Genomic DNA, 23,327 nt, shown 5'->3' with positions numbered 1-23,327 from the left:
TTCATCCAGCCCAGCATTTCACATGAGTATCTGCTTAGTATTATCAAAAATTTTTGATAATCATGTAATTTTTCTCCTTTGTTTATGTAGTGAATGGTACTGACTAATGTTAAACCAACTGGGTATTTCTAGAATAAACCAAATATTGTAGTGATGTTTTATCATTTTTATATGCTGCTGAGTTTGGTTTACTGTTTGTTTAGGTTTCTCCATATATGTCCCAAGTGAGATTATCATAGAATTGTCCTTTCTTATATTTTTCTTCATTAGGTTTTATATCAAGGTTGTGCTGGCCTGTCAAAGTGAGTTGGGGAGTGTGTCCTATTTTTCTATTTTCTGAAAAAGTTTAAGTGCTACTGTCATTTCTTCCTTAAGTGATGGAATTGGCTGATGAAGTCATCTGAACCTAGAGTTTTCTTTGTAAGGTTTTTAATTATATATATTCAATTTATTTTGTGTTACAGAACTATTCAAATTTTCTATTTCTTCTTGTATTAATTTTGATAAGTTGTATATTTCTTTATTGGCATAAACTTGTTTGTAATATCCTCTGAGGAACTTATTAACGTGTCCAGGTTCCATAGTGATCTGCTCGTCCTTGTTCCTGATACTGGTAATTTTTTTTTTTAATTTATGAATCTTATTAGAGATTTATCAATTTTTATTAGCATTGTCAAGGTTCCAGTTTTTGGGTTTGCTGAATTCCTCTGTTACATGTTTGGTATTTATTTCACTAACATCTGTTCTGATCTTTATTACTTCCTTTCTTCTTTACTGGACTCAGGATAAGGTGCTACAAATCAATGGGGAATGAATGACCTTTTCACTGAATGGTGCTGAGACATGTGGACAACTATAGGGGGAAAAAGTGAAAACTGACACCTATGTCACTATGCTGCTGCTGCTAAGTCGCTTCAGTCGTGTCTGACTCTGTGCGACCCCAGAGACGGCAGCCCACCAGGCTCCCCCGTCCCTGGGATTCTCCAGGCAAGAGCACTGGAGTGGGTTGCCATTTCCTTCTCCAGTGCATGAAAATGAAAAGTGAAACTGAAGTCGCTCAGTCGTGTCTGACTCTTAGCGACCCCATAGACTGCAGCCCACCAGGCTCCTCCATCCATGGGATTTTCCAGGCAAGAGTACTGGAGTGGGGTGCCATTGCCTTCTCCAATGTCACTATACACAAGGTCAATTTTGGGTGAATTATTGATCTAACGGTGAAAAACAAAACAGTAACCCTACTAGAAGGTTAATATAGAAGAATATATTATTGAACTCAGAGTGGGGAAATAATTTTTAAATTACACATTAAAAATAGCAACCACAAAGAAAAAGCTCAATACTTTTGAGTTCATTAAAATAAGAACTATGTTATCAAAAGACACCATTAAGAAAGTAAAAAATATATCTACAATATATATGGTGGGGAAATATATCTACAATATATATGGTTAAAAAAGGCTCATACCCTGAATATATACAGATGTCGTACAATCAATATGAAAAAATAAATAACCAACAGAAAAACAAGCATGAGATTTCAAGAAACTCTCATTTTAAAAACTACTCAATACCTCTAGACATCAAAGAACTGTAAATTAAAAATCAATGACATACTATCATCCAACAGAATGGCTAAAATTGACAATACCAAGGATTAGAGAAAATAATTCTAACTTTATAAAGTAACTATTTTATACAGATAGTGGGGCTATAACTGCTTCATCTTATCTACAATATGAATGAACAAGTATACCCTATGAGCAACAATTCTAAAAACATGTCTAGCATGTGCATGCAGCAACATGGGCACCAAAAATCCCAAGCAAGAATGTTCACTGATACATTAATTTCTAAGCAGCCAAAACTGGAAGCAAAATGTCCAGCAGAATGGTTTTTAAAATGTGGCATATATAATAGCAATTTTCTTTAATGCTACTTATGTATTGATTTATTTTTGGCTGTCCTGGGTGGGTCCTCCGTGTACTGGGCTTTTCTCTAGTTGTCGAGAGCAAGGGCTGCTCTTCACTGCAGTGCACAGGCTTCTCACTGCCATTTCCTCTCTTGTTCCGGAGCACAGGCTCACCGGCTTCAGTAGTTGCATCGCGAGGGCTGAGTAGTTGCCGCTCCCGGTCTCTAGAGCACAGGCTCAATAGTTGGGCCCATGAGCTTAGTTACTCAGCAGCATGTGAAATCCTCCTGGATCAGGGATCAAACCCGTGTCTCCTGCGCTGGCAGGCAGATTCTTTAATAATGGGAGATTTTATAGCAATAAAAAAGGACAAAGTCCAGTTACATACACAATCATGAATGAATCTCACCGATAACTGAGCAAAAGATGTCCTTCTCTCTCTCTCTCTCTCTCATACACACATACACACACACAAACTACTTACTATATAATGCTATTTTCATATCAAATTTTAAAAACAGACAAAAAATATAGTGTTTAGAGATAAGTCTCCAATTTACAATGGTTCAACTTACAATTGTTCAACTCTATGATGGTGTGAAAACAATATGCATTCACTAGAAACTCTACTTCAAATTTTTGAATTTTGATCTTTTCCTGGGCTAGCAATATGTAGTACAATACTGTTTGGTGATGCTGGGCAGCAGCAACGAGCCACAGCTCCCAGGTAGCCACGAGGTCATGAGGGTAAACCAAAACATTTACAACCATTCTGGTTTTTGACTTTTAATACAGTATTCAATATAGTACATGAGATATTCAATACTTTATTATAAAATAGGCTTTGTTTTAAATGATTCTGACCAACTACAGGCTAATGTGAGTGGTCTGAGCATGTTTAAGTTAGGCTAGGCTAAGCTATCATGTTCAATAGGTTGGGTGTATTAAATGAATTTTCAACTCTATTGTAAAGCAAGGAAGAATTGTACTTGCTTAAGTAGCAAATTGTAGAGAAAAGCAAAGATGTATTTACCATTCAGGATAATGGTTACGTTTGGGGGTTAGTGATTATGAGAAGACAAGAGGGCATAAGGAGAGTTTCTAGGGTGCTAGCACTGTTTTGGGAAAAAGTATTAGGCTGTGGCAGAGAAGGTAATGGCACCCCACTCCAGTACTCTTGCCTGGAAAATCCATGGACAGAGGAGCCTGGTAGGCTGCAGTCCATGGGGTCGCTAAGAGTCGGACCAGACTGAGCGACTTCACTTTCACTTTTCTCTTTCATGCACTGGAGAAGGAAATGGCAACCCACTCCAGTATTCTTGTCTGGAGAATCCCAGGGATGGCGGAGCCTGGTGGGCTGCTGTCTATGGGGTCGCACAGAGTCCGACATGACTGAAGCGACTTAGCATTAGCATTAGCATTAGGCTGTGGGGAAACGGAGTGATTCATTTGAAGTAAATATGGAAAATGCTGAGATTTGTTGAAGCTGGGTATTAGAAAGAGTATTGATTATTACTTGTATGTATAATCAGTATCTTTCATGACAATTTTTTTTAAAAAACCAAGTATAGATTTGACCTAAATCTTGGTACAATTTGATGTAAATATCACAGAAAATCAAAATACAGTATATACTAAAGATTAATTTCCTCATCATAAAAGTTTTTGCATAGATGGCTAGTACCAGGAGAATTAGTAGTTAGGTATAAAGGCAAACAGAGATAGCAAAGACTTCAGTATTTAAGAGCATATACCAGGGCATTCAAAGCCGGTGCTCTGGGACAACCCAGAGGGATGGGGTGGGGAGGAAGGTGGGAGGGGGGTTTAGCATGGGGGTACACATGTACACCTGTGGCTGATCCATGTCGATGTATGGCAAAAACCACCACAATATTGTAAAGAATCAGCCTCCAATTAAAATAAATAAATTTGTTAAAAATTAAAATAAAGGACTATAAGAATAGAAGAAAAAAAAAGCATATACTAAGCAACCATCCCAAAGAGTAACAGAGGCAAGACTTATCCCTTAAAAAGGGTATTTTTTAATACCAATAGTCTGCAGTGATTACTTTTACCACTAGATGGAACTCTACATGTAAGGTGATATGCTTAGTGAAGGACTGGAAACAAAATCCACAGCTGAAAAATCAATTACATAAAAATGAAATGCAAGTGCTTTTAAAGCATTTTGAACCCATGAATCTGTAAAATTCAAGGCAGTGGGAAAAAAAAAACAACAACCCTGTATCCTACAGATGTATCTTTTGGCTGACTACTCCCAAAAATGCATGCCCACAAAACTAAATGTTTCCTCCCTAGTGAACTGCTTAACTTGATTTGTTCTCCAAGAACCACAATCTTGGCAACATCTTTCAAAATAGGAGCTATATTTAAAGTTGTCTAAACCTGACTTACCACCCTGAGAGAAGTATGCACTCTCTTACTATGTTTTCAACCTTAGCTGTGAAACATGGCTTTAAATGTGTCACTTTATTGAAGAGCTGTTAGATATGAATACATACAAGTATTAAACAAGAGGCTATTATTTCTCCCTTTTTCTACCTATACCAGCCAAAGTTAAACTGGTATGAAAGTTGTACATAAACAAAAAGGATAAAGTGGGCTCCAGGTGTTCAAGCTGGCAGGTTTTTTATAACACAGGTTAAGGCTGATAAGTAGTACCACAGTTTTTCAGGAAATAATATCCAATTCCTTAAACAAAAATTTTGAAACACTTACATCCCAAGATCTGCCCTAGCTGCCCAAGGTTTAGTAATATGGACCTCTTAACACTAATTTAGACTTCAGGCAATGGCACCCCACTCCAGTACTCTTGCCTGGAAAATCCCATGGACGGAGGAGCCTGGTAGGCTGCAGTCCATGGGGTCGCTAAGAGTCAGACACGACTGAGTGACTTCACTTTCACTTTTCACTTTCTTGCATTGGAGAAGGAAATGGCAACCCACTCCAGTGTTCTTGCCTGGAGAATCCCAGGGATGGGGGAGCCTGGTGGGCTGCCGTCTATGGGTCGCACAGAGTTGGACATGACTGAAGCGACTTAGCAGCAGCAGTCTACAAAAATTTATTTGGCCCCTTTATTTGATCCCAACTTGAACTAATTTCAGACTACTAGAGCAACTTTATCGGAATTAAAGTGGCAGATGAAGGAATTCCTCATCGTTTACCCTCTTAACCTAAGCATTCTGCAAATGTGGTCAAGATTTTAACCCTATGAAATGACAATGGAAAGTTCTCAGTCTAAAGGACTAATTTGTCTTCCTCTGAGTACCAATAATGCAAGTTAATTAACATATATTTAATTTGTCAATTTTTATCCCTTTGGGTGTCACAAGAATTGGTATTAATTCTGTTTCTGCCACTTCGCTTACTTTTTCTCACCAAGGCTGGTGAACAATTGGAAGAAAGTTTACTTGTATTGGAAAAGTAACATGAAAATTCCCTATTTATTTGGAGAAAGTTCTATAGGATGCTTCACTGACAGAAGATTGTCTCTCTTATTACATAAAAGCTGTTTACCCCCTCAAAAAAGTACAGTCAAAGCTTCAGGAGACTCTTTTCCTATAGACTTTAAATGCCATGAGTCTCAGGCAATTAAAACCAATAGATTTCTACCTATGATCAGATTACATTTCAAAAGACTACTTCTAAATCCACTTGTTCCAAAGTCCGGAATGATACTATCCAAGAGACTGCTAATGCTTTTGCTCTGGCACATGACTGTTCGTATCTATACAGCTTCACATATTGAAAATTCTTAAGAGTTTTAATATCTTAGTCAGTACTCAACGAACCTAATAGTTAAGTCTCTTCATCAGCTAGCATAAGAAAGTGAGTTGCTTTTCTGAGGCACATATTAGCCAAACAAGAAATCAAGTTACTCACATGTCATTTAAATTCAAACTAATTGTGATCTACCTAGTACTTTGTAATTTTAAGAAGCTGTAAGGTACAGGAACAAACTAAAACAAACTAAACTAAGTCTGTGGTGCCCAAAAGTTTAAATTTCACCGAATACTATAAGATGCTATTTTGTTTTCCACTATCTCTATTTTCAAAAATACAAATGCTCAGCTATAAGTGCAATTAGCACATAGGCACCCAGAAGCTCCTGTGAAAGGTCTTTGAAAATTAGGTTGCAAATAATTTTTCTTTTACTGCATTTGCACATACATGCTAATCTTTTAAGTGTTATTATTTTAAAGAGATCTTTGGGTATTTGCCAAAACTCCTTTGAAATTGGAAGTAATTATGACGCTTTTTCCACTATGGTAAATCTTAAGCAACCACCACTTTGGGGAAACATCATACACTTTCTCACTCAACACTTTCTGAATGACACCAACTGTTGAGATACGTGATATTGAAAAGATGGATTCTAATATATGAAATTTTATGGTGCATGAAATTTTTTTAATTTAAATATCCCAATTTCTTTTCAACACTTTAAAAAAATTATTTTATTTTTTTTGACCATATCTCGGGGCTTATGAGATCTTAGTTCCCCAACCAGGGATTGAACCTGGGACCTTGGCAGTGAAAGCAGAGATCTACCTGCTGGACCACTTTTTATTTCTTAACTCCTAAAAAGAAACTATTGTGTCAGTTAAAATAGTTATGCTTTGAAAAATGTAGGTTTTATCCTCCGTACACACCTTAATACCCATACTCTCAATTTAAATTTTAATGAAAATTTAACACAATGATGTAAGTGTATGCTTCATACTGGTGTACTTATTTTTAATATTTAAAAGCCATATTTGATGAAAAATCCAGATTGAAAAATGACTGATCTCTTGCTTAGGGTCATCCTAACAAAAGCAGCAGATTGAATAGCAGATCTAATTAAGGAGAGCTTGGTCATAAGGACAGCTACTACAAAATGACCTGATCAGAAGGAAAAAAATAAAGTAGACCTTGTTATCTGAGTGAAAAAAAAACTATTATTGCAACCAATGACAGATTGTAGGGATTCCAAAAATCAGAAAACTTTAAAATGATAAATAGACTTAACCATACAAAAGCTGCTGCTGCTGCTGCTAAGTTGCTTCAGTCGTGTCCGACTCTGTGCGACCCCATAGATGGCAGCCCACCAGGCTCTCCCGTCCCTGGGATTCTCCAGGCAAGAACACTGGAGTGGGTTGCCATTTCCTTCTCCAATGCATGAAAGTGAAAAGTGAAAGTGAAGTCGCTCAGTCGTTTCCGACTCTTCGAGACCCCATGGGCAAGAGTACTGGAGTGGGGTGCCATTGCCTTCTCCGATAAAAAAGCTAGTCAGATTTAAAAAAAAAACCAAACCTAGTCAGATTTCAAAGGGCTTACTACAGTGCATGTAGCTTTCTCTGATTAAAGTTTGACTTTCTTAGAGAGCAGGAAGTGTTTGAAGATAATGTCAAGAATGTTACTAAATACTATTGCTGTACACTTTCTTGGTTTCTCATCTTCTCCTAATTGTTAGTTTCCTGTTATTTGGTGAGTTATTTGGTGAGTTTTTTTTAATTTCATTTTTAATTTCATTACAGCTTCATTTAATTTCATTAATTTTCATTAATTTCATTTTTTAATTTCATTTTCAAAAAACATTCTTGGTTTTATCCTTGTAATTGTGTTCACCATAAAAATAAAACAAGTGAAGAACTTCTACATTATGTAATCCCAATGTCATTCTTTATAGTTCCTAAATTAATGAAGTTCGCCACTTCCCAAATGTATTGATATAATTAAGACACATACATACAGCAATTGTTCAATCTCATAGTTCAGCTTAACAAATCACCTGTATTTAATTTCATAACTGATATTGTTATTTATTTTTTCATCTGATTATCTTAGAAGCTATGGCTTTATACAGTTTTATAGTTTGATACTAACACATTTCCCATTATAAAATGTACTGTCATTAACTCTATACTTTTAAAATTATTTATAAAGTAGATCACAAAACTTGTGAACTTCTGACAAAACTGTTCCTTTTTTATCTATCACTATATTTTAAAATTACAGAAAAGAACAACAGTTTTCCTACAGTTCAGTTCAGTTCAGTCACTCAGTCTTGTCCAACTCTTTGCGACCCCATGAAATCACAGCACGCCAGGCCTCCCTGTCCATCACCAACTCCCGGAGTTCACTCAGACTCACATCCATCGAGTCAGTGATGCCATCCAGCTATCTCATCCTCTGTCGTCCCCTCCTCCTCCTGCCCCCAATCCTTCCCAGCACCAGAGTTTTTTCCAGTGAGTCAACTCTTCACATAAGGTGGCCAAAGTACTGGAGTTTCAGCTTCAGCATCATTCCTTCCAAAGAAATCCCAGGGCTCATCTCTTTCAGAATGGACTGCTTGGATCTCCTTGCAGTCCAAGGGACTCTCAAGAGTCTCCTCCAGCACCACAGTTCAAAAGCATCAATTCTTTGGCACTCAGCTTTCTTCACAGTCCAACTCTCACATCCATACATGACTACTGGAAAAACCATAGCCTTGACTAGATGGACCTTTGTTGGCAAAGTAATGTCTCTGCTTTTGAATACGCTATCTAGGTTGGTCATAACTTTCCTTCCAAGGAGTAAGCATCTTTTAATTTCATGGCTGCAGTCACCATCTGCAGTGATTCTGCAGCCCCAAAAAATAAAGTCTGACACTGTTTCCACGGTTTCCCCATCTATTTCCCATGAAGTGATGGGACCAGATGCCATGATCTTCATCTTCTGAATGTTGAGCTTTAAGCCAATTTTTTCACTCTCCACTTTCACTTTCATCAAGAGGCTTTTTAGTTCCTCTTCACTTTCTGCCATAAGGGTGGTGTCATCTGCATATCTGAGGTTATTGATATTTCTCCCGGCAATCTTGACTCCAGCTTGTGCTTCTTCCAGCCCAGCGTTTCTCATGATGTACTCTGCATATAAGTTAAATAAGCAGGGTGACAATATACAGCCTTGACATACTCCTTTTCCTATTTGGGACCAGTCTGTTGTTTAATGTCCAGTTCTAACTGTTGCTTCCTGACTTGCATACAGATTTCTCAAGAGGCAGATCAGGTGGTCTGGTATTCCCATCTCTTTCAGAATTTTCCACAGTTTATTGTGATCCACATAGTCAAAGGCTTTGGCATAGTCAATAAAGCAGAAATAGATGTTTTTCTGGAACTCTCTTGCTTTTTCAATGATCCAGCAGATGTTGGCAATTTGATCTCTGGTTCTTCTGCCTTTTCTAAAACCAGCTTGAACATCTGGAAGTTCATGGTTCACGTATTGCTGAAGCCTGGCTTGGAGAATTTTGAGCATTACTTTACCAGCGCGTGAGATGAGTGCAATTGTGCGGAAGTCTGAGCATTCTTTGAGCATAATATTTTAAAATTACAGAAAAGGACAACAGTTTTCCTACAGTAGGCACTAAAGACTGTAACAACACAAAAGACAATAACAAGATCATTAACTGCTGGATGCACGGTACAGACAATGCAAGCTCTAAGAATTCAGAGGCAGGAGAGACTCTTTCACTCTTATACAAGGAGAGTTGAGATTTGCAGTAGGTCTTAAAGATGAGAAGGGTTTGACAGAGTTTGACAGTACTCACCTTGAGCACTCTGACTCCCATCCTCCTCCTTCAGACAGTTTCCATTCTCCAAGACCCCGTCCTACAGGGCTCATCAGCGCTGCCTCCAAAGCCTGCCCCTGTGGCTGTGGCTGGCAGCCTCTACAGTAAGTCACCCTCTTGTTCCCATATTTTCGTTTTTTCATTTTCATCTACTCTCTTGCTCTGCTCCCTTCCATACCATTTTTCCAGTGCTTCCTAGATTTTCACAAGCCACAACTATTGAGCCTGTTCTCTGGAGTCCATGTGCAGCAACTGCTGAAGCCTGTGAACCCTACAGTCCCATGCTCTGCAAAAAGAGAAGCCACCACAATGAGATGCCCATGAACCACACCTAGAGAGTAACTCCCCCCTCGCCACGACTAAAGGAAAGCCCACGAAGCAACAAAGACTCAGCACAACCATAAGCTCAGCAGTAAAGAATCTGCCTGCAATGCAGACGCCGCAGGAGATGTGGGTTTGATCCCTGAATCGGGAAGATTCCCTGTAGGAGGAAATGGCAACCCACTCCAGTATTCTTGTCTGGAGAATCCCACAGAGAAGCCTAGCAGGCTACAGTCCACAGGGTCGTAGAGAGTTGGACACAACTGAAGAGACTTGGCAAGCATGCATGCTCACTGTGCATAGGCTTAAATAAATAAAATTATTCTTTTAATTACACATATTTCAGATCATTATAAACATCAGTTTTTAAAACTTCATATAACTATATACCAGTAACCCCAAACAAAAAGACAAGAAATGTTAAAGTAGCTTGCTCAAAGACACATACTGTTTTAACTGAGGGAAAAGTTATCAGTAAACAACATATCTGCTGGGATCTTCCCAAGTTTGAAACTGCAAAGATCCATGCTGTTGTTGCTGTTCTGTCAATGTATCGTGTCCGACTCTTTGCAACCCCATGGACTGCAGCACATCAAGCTTCCCTGTTCTTCACTATCTCCCAGAGTTTGCTCAAACTCATGTACATGGAACACTGATGCTATCTATCTCATCCTCTGCCACACCCTTCTCCTCCTGCCTTCTTTCCCAGCACCAGGGCCTTTTCCAGAGAGCCAGCTCTACACATCAGGTTGCCAAAGTATTAGAGCTTCAGCATCAGTCCTTCCAATGAATATTCAGGACCGCTTTCCTTTAGGATTGACTGGTTAGATCTCCTTTCGATCCAAGGGACTCCCAAGAGTCTTCTCCAACACCACAGTTCAAAAGCATCAATTCTTCAGCACTCAAGTTTCTTTATAGTCGAACTCTCACATCCATACATGAGTACTAGAAAAACCATAGCTTTGACTAGATGGACCTTTGTTGGCAAAGTAATGTCTCTGCTTTTTAATATGCTGTCTAGGTTGGTCATGGCTTTTCTTCCAATGAGTGTCTTTTAATTTCATGGCTGCAGTCACCATCTACAGTGATTCTGGAGCCCCAAAAAATAGTCTCTCACTTTTTCCATTGTTTTCTCATATATCTGGGAATTGGTTATATATATTATATAGATTTTTATATAGATTTTATATATTTATATTAATATTATTATATTATATAATATTATATTTTATTGGAGAAGGCAATGGCACCCCACTCCAGTACTCTTGCCTGGAAAATCCCACGGACAGAGGAGCCTAGTGGGCTGCAGTCCATGGGGTCTCGAAGAGTCTCGACTGAGCAACTTCACTTTCACTTTGCACTTTCATGCATTGGAGAAGGAAATGGCAACCCACTCCAGTGTTCTTGCCTGGAGAATCCCAGGGACGGGGGAGCCTGGTGGGCTGCCGTCTATGGGGTCGCACAGAGTCCGACACCACTGAAGTGACTTAGCAGCAGCAGCTTTCACTTTCATTTCACTATCACTTTCAGCTCTTTAGTACTTCTTCACTTTCTGCCATAAGGGTGGTGTCATCTGCATATCTGAGGTTATTGACATTTCTCCTGGCAATCTTCATTGCAGCCTGTGCTTCATCCAGCCCAGCATTTTGCATGATGTACTCTGCATATAAGTTAAATAAGCAGGGTGACAATATACAACCTTGACTTACTCCTTTCCGGATTTGGAACAAGTCTGTTGATCCATGTCCAGTTCCAACTGTTTCTTCTTGGCCTGCATAGGTAGGCCAAGATTTCTCAGGAGGCAGGTAAGGTGGTCTGGTATTCCCATCTCTTTCAGAGTTTTCCACAGTTTGTTGTGATCCACATAGTCAAAGGCTTTGGCACAGTCAATAAAGCAGAAGTTTTTCTGGAACTCTCTTGCTTTTGCAATGATCCAACGGATATTGGCAATTTGATCTCTAGTTTCTCTGCCTTTTCTAAATCCAGCTTGAGTATCTGGAAGTTCACAGTTCATGGTTCACGTACTGTTGAAGCCTGGCTTAGAGAATTTTGAGCATTAGTTTACTAGCACGTGAGATGAGTGCAACTGTGCAGTAGTTTGAGCATTCTTTGGCATTGCCTTTCTTTCGGATTGGAATGAAAACCGACCTTCTCCAGTCCTGTGGCCACTGCTGAGTTTTCCAAATTTGCTGACATACTGAGTGCAGCACTTTCACAGCATCATCTTTTAGAATTTGAAATAGCTCAAATGGAATTCCATCACCTCCACTAGCTCTGTTCGTAGTGATGCTTCCTAAGGCCCACTTGACTTCACATTCCAGGATGTCTGGCTCTAGGTGAGTGATCACACCATCATGATTATCTGGGTCATGAAGATCTTTTTTGTATAGTTCTTCTGTGTATTCTTGCCCCCTCTTTTTAATATCTTCTGCTTTTGTTAGGTCCATACCCTTTCTGTCCTTTATTGTGCCCATCTTTGCATGAAACGTTCCCTTGGTAGCTCTAATTTTCTTGAAGAGATCTCTAGTCTTTCCCATTCTATTGTTTTCCTCTATTTTTTTGCACTAATCACTGAGGAAGGCTTTCTTATCTCTCCTTGCTATTCTTTGGAACTCTGCATTCAAATGGGTATATCTTTCCTTTTCTCCTTTGCTTTTCGCTTCTCTTCTTTTCTCAGCTATTTGTAAGTCCTCCTCAGACAGCCATTTTGCCTTTCTTTTTCTTGAGGATGGTCTTGATCATTGCCTCCTGTACAGTGTCATGAACCTCCATTCATAGTTTTCAGGCACTCTGTCTCTCAGATCTAATCCCTTGAATCTGTTTGTCACTTCCACTGTATAATCCTAAGAGATTTGATTTAGATCATACCTGAATGGTCTAGTGATTTTCCATATTTTCTTCCATTTAAGTCTAAATTTGGCAATAAGGAGTTCATGATCTGAGCCACACTCAGCTCCCGGTCTTGTTTTTGCTGACTGCATAGGGCTTCTCCATCTTTGGCTGCAAAGAATATAATCAATCTGATTTTGGTGTTGACCATCTTGGTCAACACTGTCCATATGTAGAGTCTTCGCTTGTGTTGTTGGAAGAGGGTGTTTGCTATGACCAGTGCATTCTCTTGGCAAAACTCTATTAGCCTTTGCCCTTCTTCATTCTGTACTCCAAGGCCACATTTGCCTGTTATTCCAGGTATCTCTTGACTTCCTCCTTTTGCATTCCAGTCCCCTATAATAAAAAGGACATCTTTTTTGGCTGTTAGTTCTAGAAGGTCTTGTAGGTCTTCATAGAACCATTCAACTTCAGCTTCTTCAGCATTACTGGTTGGGGCATAGACTTGGATTACCGTGATATTGAATGATTTGCCTTGGAAACGAACAGAGATCATTCTGTCATTTTTGAGATTGCATCCAAGTACTGCATTTTGGACTCTTTTGTTGACTATGATAGCTACTCCATTTCTTCTAAGAGATTCCTGCCCACAGTAGTAGATATAATGTTCATCTGAGTTAAATTCACCCATTCCTGTCCATTTTAGTTCACTGATTCCTAAAATGTCGACGTTCACTCTTGCCATGTCCTGTTTGACAACTTTCAATTTGCTTTGATTCATGGACCTAACATTCCAGGTTCCTATGCAATATTGCTCTTTACAGCATAGGACTTTACTTTCATCACCAGTACATCCACAACTGGGTGTTGCTTTTGCTTTGGCTCCGTCTCTTCATTCTTTCTGGAGTTATTTTTCCACTGTTCTCCAGTAGCATATTGGGCACCTACTGACCTGGGGAATTCATCTTTCAGTGTCCTATCTTTCTGCCTTTTCATACTGTTCATGGGGTTCTCAAGGCAAGAATACTGAAGTGGTTTGCCATTCCCTTCTCTAGTGGACCACATTTTATCAGAACTCTCCAGCATGACCCATCCATCTTGGATGGCCCTACATGGCATGGCTCATAGTCTCACTGAGTTAGACAAGGTTGTGGTCCATGTGATCAGTTTGATTAGTTTTCTGTGATTGTGGTTTTCATTCCATCTGCCCTCTGATGGATAAGGATAAGAGGCTTATGGAAGCTTCCACCTCATAATTCTCTATAGAATAGACCTAGGCAGTGTTGCAGCAAGGGAAACCAGGAACTTGGAGATAAGATGATTTTCCATGTGCAAGTCACCAACTTATTGCCTCTCATCCATCACTGCCTACTCTGCAAAAATGGAGCCAGAGCCTCTAAGTATACTTCCTTTTCTAGCTGGTACAATGTTCAGCATTACTGATAAAGAACACTGCAGAGATAGAGGAGGAGGCAGGGCCTTTCCCTTTAGGCTTTCAGGCTGCTCCTCTAGGGAAGCTCCTGCAGGTTGCACAGCTTCTCCATTGATAGGCTTCATGTTATAGCAGTCAGCAGCACCCATAAGCCAGCCGCTTTCCACCCGCACACCCCGTCATCCCTGAGACATCTCCCTATGCACAGCTTTCCCAAGTATCCTAAAGGGGTGGGTTTCAGGAAGGTTCCTGAAGGTGAATTTCCAACAAGTTCTACCACATTATTTCTCTGCCATTCTGTGGCTCCAACGTGGGATATCTGCCCTAGGGTATCTATCTCTTCTTAGCACATTCTATCTCAGCCCTAAGAATTATAGTGGATTCTTTTTATCCAGCTTTATCAAGGTATAATTAGCAGACAAAATGATAAGATATAGTATTTATAAAGTGTACAGCATGATGACTTGATATACATATGCAGGGCATAGTTGATGCTGGTTTCTATCTGTAATTCTTTAGCGATCTCTTTATTTATTAGCCAATCCCCTGTTACTCCAATTCCCTGTTAGAATCAATAACTCTTTATACTAAACTTTCTTTGTTCAAATTACTATATAGTTTCTGTGTCCTAGTTGAACCCTGATCAGGTAAAACTAGCAAAACATCAGCACAAAATAGATGGACTCTGGCATTTCTAGAAACATGGTTAATAAAATGTAATCAATAGGGTTTACTCAAGGTAGCCAGAAGGTATCTTCAGGAAGAAAGTACTGATAAGTGCTGATTAAAAAACAAAAGGAAGTAATAATCTAATCAATCAACTGTAGTAAGTCTCTTTCAAACATAAAATGGGACAATCTGACAAACAGATCAGGTATATTCTTTTTTCATTTTTTACTGAAGCATAGTTGATTTACAATGTTTCAGACAAAGTGATTCAGTTATATATGTGTGTATGCATATTCTTTTTTCAGATTCTTTTCCACTACAGATTATTAGAAGATATTGAAGATAGTTCCCTGTGCTACTGACAGATAGGTCCTTGTTGTTTATTTTAGATATAGTATGTGTTCTTTCTCCTTTGGTAAACATAAGCTTGTTTTCTATGTCTATGAATCTACTTCTGGTTTGTTCAGTTCAGCTCAGTTTAGTTGCTCAGTTGTGTCCAACTCTGCGACCCCATGAATCGCAGCACGCCAGGCCTCCCTGTCCATCACCAACTCCTGGAGTTCACTCAGACTCATGTCCATTGAGTCAGTGATGCCATCCAGCCATCTCATCCTCTGTCGTCCCCTTCTCCTCCTGCCCCCAATCCTTCCCAGCATCAGAGTCTTTTCCAATGAGTCAACTCTTTGCATGAGGTGGCCAAAGTACTGGAGTTTCAGCTTTAGCATCATTCCTTCCAAAGAAATCCCAGGGCTGATCTCTTTCAGAATGGACTGGTTGGATCTCCTTGCAGTCCAAGGGACTCTCAAGAGTCTTCTCCAACACCACAGTTCAAAAGCATCAATTCTTCGCCGCTCAGCCTTCTTCACAGTCCAACCCTCACATCCATACATGACCACAGGAAAAACCATAGCCTTGACTAGACGGACCTTTGTTGGCAAAGTAATGTCTCTGCTTTTCAATATGCTATCTAGGTTGGTCATAACTTTCCTGCCAAGGAGTAAGTGTCTTTTAATTTCATGGCTGCAGTCACCATCTGCAGTGATTCTGGAGCCCAAAAAAATAAACACTGTTTCCATTGTTTCCCCATCTATTTCCCATGAAGTGATGGGACCAGATGTCATGATCTTCATTTTCTGAATGTTGAGCTTTAAGCCAACTTTTTCACTCTCCTTTTTCACCTTCATCAAGAGGCTTTTTAGTTCTTCTTCACTTTCTGCCATAAGGGTGGTGTCATCTGCATATCTGAGGTTATTGATATTTCTCCCGGCAATCTTGATTCTAGCTTGTGTTTCTTCCAGTCCAGCGTTTCTCATGATGTACTCTGCATATAAGTTAAATAAGCAGGGTGACAATATACAGCCTTGACATACTCCTTTTCCTATTTGGGACCAGTCTGTTGTTTCATGTCCAGTTCTAACTGTTGCTTCCTGATCTGCATATAGGTTTCTCAAGAGGCAGGTCAGGTGGTCTGGTATTCCCATCTCTTTCAGAATTTTCCACAGTTTATTGTGATCCACACAGTCAAAGGCTTTGGCATAGTCAATAAAGCAGAAATAGATGTTTTTCTGGAACTCTCTTGCTTTTTCCATGATCCAGCGGATGTTGGCAATTTGGTCTCTGGTTCCTCCGCCTTTTCTAAAATCAGCTTAAACATCTGGAAGTTCACGGTTCATGTATTGCTGAAGCCTGGCTTGGAGAATTTTGAGCATTACTTTACTACCGTATGCTGCTGCTGCTGCTAAGCCACTTCAGTCGTGTCCGACTCCGTGCGACCCCATAGACGGCAGCCCACCAGGCTCCTCCGTCCCTGGGATTCTCCAGGCAAGAACACTGGAGTAGGTTACCATTTCCTTCTCCAGTGCATGAAAGTGAAAAGTAAAAGTGAAGTTGCTCAGTCGTGTCCGACTCTTAGCGACCCCATGGACTGCAGCCTACCAGGCTCCTCCATCCATGGGATTTTCCAGGCAAGAGCACTGGAGTGGGGTGCCATTGCCTTCTCCTACTAGCGTGTGAGATGAGTGCAAATAAGTTCATTTATATACTTTATGCAAATTACCTAAATTGCTTTATCAATTGGCTTATGAACCTGAATGGAATCAGTCCTTAAGTCCATTTAACAAATAGAACAGTTTTTTGAACTTGCATTAACAAAAAGACTGCTGCTCTCTGAGGACCTTCTCCACAACCACCCAGAAACCTCCTTCTTCAACACTGTTTAACCTTACAAACTCTACAGCTAAAGGTTAGAGGCAAAGAAAGGTAGCCCATTGACCAGTTTATAAAGATTAACTTTAAAATTCTATTTTCTTTTTCCCCTCTCCTTCCATCAAGAGTGCCCTTGCCCGTAAATAAACTCTCTAAGCCAGATAAACTGATAAAAATGCAAAATAAAAAGATTCTGATTCAAGAAAGACCCCTAAAGAATCTATTCCTCATTTCAGTTCACAGAATTTGACAGTACAAATAAAAAATTAGATTCAGGGAGTTCTCTGGTGGTCAAGTGGTTAGGACTCGGTGCTCTTGCTGCTATGGGCCCATTAATCCCTGTTCGGGAAACTAAGATCTCGAACGCCTCACAGCTCAGCAGCCAAAAAAACTGGATTCAGACATTTAAACCATGTTTTCTACTTTTTTTACAAGTGAGAACAGAAAATTCTTCCTAAGATCAACAGGTTCTGTCTATCACTTTTCTTGAAGGGCCACACTGCTGTCTTCTAAGAGAAAAGAACAATGTAATTTTAAAAAGGGACTTTACTAAGTCTACACTGTAGTGATTCAGCAGGATACAGGGCACTTTCCCCATCTTCAGACACCTTCCTTATCCTCCAAAAACATTTCCAAACTGGGATGTAACTATCCCAAAGTCTGTTCCAAAGCTTCCTGCTATTCCTAAGTCCCATGGGCAGGGCTCCAAAACTTAGACACTGCTGGTATATTAACTGTCTCCAACTTTTCACAAATGCTATCACTTCCAGGACTTGTTCTGCCTCTCTCCACTCCTGTATGTTTTTGTTTGCTTTTCTGGTTCACAGTGGGTTTCTTTTTTTCAGGGAATATTGAGGTTAAAAAGCCTGTGACTCTGTTATCAATTTCCCCTCTTCATCTAATAATAGTTAGGACTTTCTTTTTATGCCTCTTTTCAACTCAAAAAATACTGAGCCATATTTCCCTACTGCCAATTATGTGGGTAGGTGGCTATAATTCTTTTCCTGCTTTTGTTTTTTCTCTCTTTGGCCCTTGAGAGTCTCTACTTTTTTTTCTATTATTTTTATACTACTACTGGTAGAGTAGATAGCTTCAATTTGTGGATTTCCCTTATTAGATGCAGGCTTAAAATAATAATGAAGAAATAGAACTAGAAAGCAAAACAGTTCTAAACAGATGATCATATATTCTCCATTCAACATGCAAATATATATTGCTTTGTGCAAATAGACAATTCTTTCCTCTTCTTTATGGACTACAAGCGACCATATCACCAACAGAAGATTAGAAAGGTTAATATCTGCAGAGCATAAAGTAATTTGCATGGCATTTATCACAAGGTAATATTTTTGTCTTAAAAATACCAAAAACTATTATTCATTCATTACTGACCACCTTGTTATTGTTGTTCAGTCAGTAAGTCGTGTCCGACTCTTTGCGAACCCATGGACTGCAGGACACCAGGCCTCCCTGTCCCTCACTATCTCCTGTAGTTTGCTCAAGTTCATGTCCACTGAGTTGGTGATGCTATCCAACCATCTCATTCTCTGCTCCCCTCCTTTCCTTTTGTCCTCAATCTTTCAAAACCATCAGGGTCTTTTCCAGTGAGTCAGCTGTTTGCATCAAGTGGCCAAAGTATTGGCCAGTAAACTGTAGACCACCTACACAAACCTAATTGTTGGGAATACATAATAAAAATATACATGACCTGCCCTCAAAAAGCCCTTAGAAAACTCAACTTCTCTATGAACTACTTCAGGTTCAGATAACAGTCTGTGAATATCAACTGATTATGTAACTAATACTATTGCCCCAAATTTAAATTCAAATAGCAATATCCTTTAAAGAAATTCAAACTATTCCTGCTGTCGAACGGTATTTTGTCTTCAGATTTTCTTCAGATTTTCATCACAATTCAAGATTTTAGAGCAGGCTAAAGGATGATCTAATCAAACTCATCAATTCCCTCTACGGTTTCTGGGGAGGGAAATGATCCAACCATTTACAGGCAGCTTCAAGAGGGGAAAATTCTTCCCTATAAAATATGAAATAACATACTACCACTCCCATCTCTGCTAAGTAAGGAGTCCAAGTCCTAGCCACAAACCCAGCTTTCAGAGATGTGCATTCTCCTATTCAATACAAACAGCACCAACAGATACCAACCAAAAGTTTTACTCATTTACACTGGGGCAATGTATACAACACAGGCTTGGCAGGCTAAAGCCCAGAGGGTTGCAAAAAGGTCAGACTCCCATATGTAAAATAGATAGCCAACAAGAATTTGCTGTGTATGGCTCAGGAAACTCAAACAAGGGCTCTATATCAACCTAGAGGGGTGGGATGGGGAGGGAGATGGAAAGGAGGTTCAGAAGGGAGGGGATATATGTATACCTATACTACTGCACAATTGCACTTATTTCACATGCTAGTAAAGTAATGCTCAAAATTCTCCAAGCCAGGCTTCAGCAATACATGAACCATGAACTTCCAGATGTACAAGCTGGTTTCAGAAAAAGCAGAGGAACCAGAGATCAAATTGCCAACATCCGCTGGACCATGGAAAAAGCAAGAGAGTTCCAGAAAAACATCTATTTCTGCTTTATTGACTATGCCAAAGCCTTTGACTGTGTGGATCACAATAAACTGTGGAAAATTCTGAAAGAGATGGGAATACCAGACCACCTGACCTGCCTCTTGAGAAATCTGTATGCAGGTCAGGAAGCAACAGTTAGAATTGGACATGAAACAACAGACTGGTTCCAAATAGGAAAAGGAGTACGTCAAGGCTGTATACTGTCACCCTGCTTATTTAACTTATATGCAGAGTACATCATGAGAAACGCTGGACTGGAAGAAACACAAGCTGGAATCAAGATTGCCGGGAGAAATATCAATAACCTCAGATATGCAGATGACACCACCCTTATGGCAGAAAGTGAAGAGGAACTAAAAAGCCTCTTGATGAAGGTGAAAGAGGAGAGTGAAAAAGTTGGCTTAAAGCTCAACATTCAGAAAACAAAGATCATGGCATCTGGTCTCATCACTTCATGGGAAATAGATGGGGAAACAATGGAAACAGTGTCAGACTTTATTTTGGGGGCTCCAAAATCACTGCAGATGGTGACTGCAGCATGAAATTAAAAGACACTTACTCCTTGGCAGGAAAGTTATGACCAACCTAGATAGCATATTGAAAAGCAGAGACATTACTTTGCCAACAAAGGTCCATCTAGTCAAGGCTATGGTTTTTCCTGTGGTCATGTATGGATGTGAGGGTTGGACTGTGAAGAAGGCTGAGCGGCGAAGAATTGATGCTTTTGAACTGTGGTGTTGGAGAAGACTCTTGAGAGTCCCTTGGACTGCAAGGAGATCCAACCAGTCCATTCTGAAAGAGATCAGCCCTGGGATTTCTTTGGAAGGAATGATGCTAAAGCTGAAACTCCAATACTTTGGCCACCTCATTTGAAGAGTTGACCCATTGGAAAAAACTCTAGTGCTGGGAGGGATTGGGGGCAGGAGGAAAAGGGGACAACAGAGGATGAGATGGCTGGATGGCATCACTGACTCGATGGACGTGAGTCTGAGTGAACTCCAGGAGTTGGTGATGGACAGGGAGGCCTGGCATGCTGGGATTCATGGGGTCGCAAAGAGTCAGACACGACTGAGCGACTGAACTGAACTGATGGCTGATTCACGTTGAGGTTTGACAGAAAACAACAAAATTTTGTAAAGCAATTATCCTTCAATAAAAAAATAATTTTTTTAAAAAAAGGAGTCAGACTTGACTTAGAGACTCAACAAACAACACTGTAAATAGGCTCACTCTACTGAATTCCAGGCTGAATTAATACTTCCCTGGTGGCTCAGACGGTAAAGCGTCTGCCTACACTGTGGGATACCCAGGTTAGATGCCTTGGCTGGGAAGATCCTCTGGAGAAGGAAATGACAACCCACTCCAGTACTCACAACATTCCATGGATGGAGGGGTGTGGTAGTCTACAGCCCATGGGGTTGCAGAGTCGAACACGACTGAACGACCTCACTTTCTTTTTTCTTTCGCTGAATTCCAATATGCATTTTCTCAATTAAGACAACTAAGTTCTTAAAGCTGGGGTAAAACCACCTAGAAATTCTTTCTAGGAAAAGCTATCTTGGGAGTGTGCTAACTTGGGAGAAAACACTCTGTAGAAATAAAGCAATGATTTCCTAAACTGATTCCTCTGATCTGTTCTTTAGTTCTTCTACTAGAAGAACAAAAAACTATTAAGTATGGAGTGGTTATTAACTACTAGGTTCAGCACTGATAGCTTTAAAAGGATTGTCTGGTTTAATCCTGACATTCTCTGGAGTAGACATCATTATGTCCGTTTACAAATGAAGAAACTGAAGCTGAGAGAAGTTTAAAAATTGGCCCAAGTATTTTATTGTTTTTAGTGCTCCTATAATTATGATTCTTTTCCTAATTTCCTTTTCAGATAGTTCATTCTTAGCGTATAGAATCATAACTGATTTCTGTATGTTAATTTTGTATCCTGCAACTTGAACCTGTTTATAAATTCGAATAGTTTTTTTTTTGTTAGCATCTTAAGGATTTCCTACATACAAAATCATGTCTTCAAAGAGGGATAACTTTACTTCTTCCTTTTTTTATTTCAATCCCTCCTTGTTTCTTTTTCTTGCCTAATTGCTCTGGCTAGGACTTCCAATACTATGTTGAGCAGAAGTGGCAAGAGTGGGCAGCCTTGCCTTGTTCCTCACCACAGTCGGTATCATCGCACATCTGTCAGGATGGCTATGATTAAAAAAAAAAAAAGTGTTGGTGAGGACCTGGAGAATCTGGAACCTTTGTACACTGCTGGGAGGAAAACAAAATAGGGCAGTGCATAGCTCAGTGGTAAAGAACTCACCTACCAATGCAGAAGACACCAGTTTGATCCCTAGATCTCCTGGCAACCCACTCCAGTATCCCTGCCTGGGAAATCCCATGGACAGAGGAGCCTGGCAGGCTATAGTACATAGGGTTGCAAAAGAGTCAGACACAACTTAGAGACTAAACAACAGCAGCAAGTAGCCTAGAAGTTCACAAAAAAAATTTTAAATAGAGCTACCCTAGGACCCAGCAATCTCCTTCTTTGTATTTATCCAAAAGTATGAAATTAGGATCTCAAAGAATTATTAGCAGTCTCATGTTCACTGAGGCATAATTAACAATAGCCAAGATGTGGCAACAACCTAAATGTCCATGCACATATGAATAGATACAGGTGAACTATGGTATATACATAGAGCGGAATATTACTCGCCTTTACAAAAGAGAATTCTGCAGTATGTGACAGTATGGATGAAACTTGAGGACATTATGCTAACTGAAATAAGCCAGTTGCAGAAAGACAAATGATTCCACTTATATAAGATATACGCTTACACGAGATGTCTAAAATAGTCAAAGTCACAGAATTAAAGAATGGAATGGGGCTTGCTAGCAGCTGGGAGAAGAGCAATGGGAAGTTACTATTTACTTAAAGTTTCAGTTAAGCAAAATGAATAAGCTTTTGAGATTTACTGCACAACACTACCTACAGTCGACAACACTCACTGTGCTCTTAAAATTTTATCAACAGGGTAGATCTCATGCTAAATGTTTTCATTACATTAAAAATTTTCAAATGTTTAACTGATCCAAGGACTCAAATCCATATCTAAACGACATTCAAATCTGTGCTCCGAATTAACCATATAAACTGCCTCGGAAGAGATTAAAAAGTACTGACAGCGTTCTCCCCCTACTTCCCTGGTGGCTCAGACGGTAAAGCGTCTGTCTACAATGCGGGAGACCAGGGGTCGCCAAGAGTCGGAGACGACTGAGCGACTGATCTGATCTGATCTAATCTGACAGCGTTCTCTCCCAGCGCTGTGCGACGTTGGGGAATTCGCTTAACAGCTCTGGGCTTGTTTCCTCACCATTGAGATGAGTCTCAGCGCAAAGGCACGCAGCGTTGCCACCACAAACAGGTCGGTTTGCAGCCAACCCCGCTAGTGGACCTCCCAATAGCATCAGCAGGATCAACCAGGGTCCTGGCTGTGCCCAGCGCCGGCGCCAGACCACCGAGCCTCAGTCCCTGCAGGCGCAAAGATGAGAAACGCCGCAGAAAAAAGGAACAAAGCCTGGCCCCCTGGGTCACCGTGACCCAAGAGAAAGGCGTCAGTACGACCAGCCCACGGCCTCGTTTCCTAGGCAGCTGGACCAAGAACTGGGCTCACCTCCGGCCAGGCTCCGGGGCTGGCACCTCCCCTTCACTCTGCGCCTCAGTCGCCATCTTAGTCAGCAAACTTCTTTCACCGCCCCCAAC

At 40.1% G+C, this 23,327-nt stretch overlaps 1 protein-coding gene across 3 annotated transcripts in view; it reads right to left on the bottom strand.

Annotated features, from left to right (window-relative positions):
- Positions 1-23,327, bottom strand: part of ARHGAP19 (Rho GTPase activating protein 19) — a 70,450-nt gene extending 47,123 nt beyond the window's left edge. The window contains exon 1 of one of the 3 annotated variants that reach the window (XM_027528563.1): positions 23,239-23,327. In XM_027528563.1, the coding sequence (XP_027384364.1) occupies positions 23,239-23,294 (56 nt within the window). In that variant the 5' untranslated portion in view covers positions 23,295-23,327. Of the gene's footprint in view, positions 1-22,938; positions 23,202-23,238 lie in introns of those variants that run through there. The other 2 variants (XM_027528561.1, XM_027528564.1) reach the window with 2 other exon arrangements.

The sequence above is a fragment of the Bos indicus x Bos taurus genome, chromosome 26, assembly GCF_003369695.1.
Source record: "Bos indicus x Bos taurus breed Angus x Brahman F1 hybrid chromosome 26, Bos_hybrid_MaternalHap_v2.0, whole genome shotgun sequence".
In the NCBI taxonomy this organism is placed as follows: domain Eukaryota; kingdom Metazoa; phylum Chordata; class Mammalia; order Artiodactyla; family Bovidae; genus Bos; species Bos indicus x Bos taurus.
This window is presented reverse-complemented; position numbering and strand designations above follow the sequence as displayed.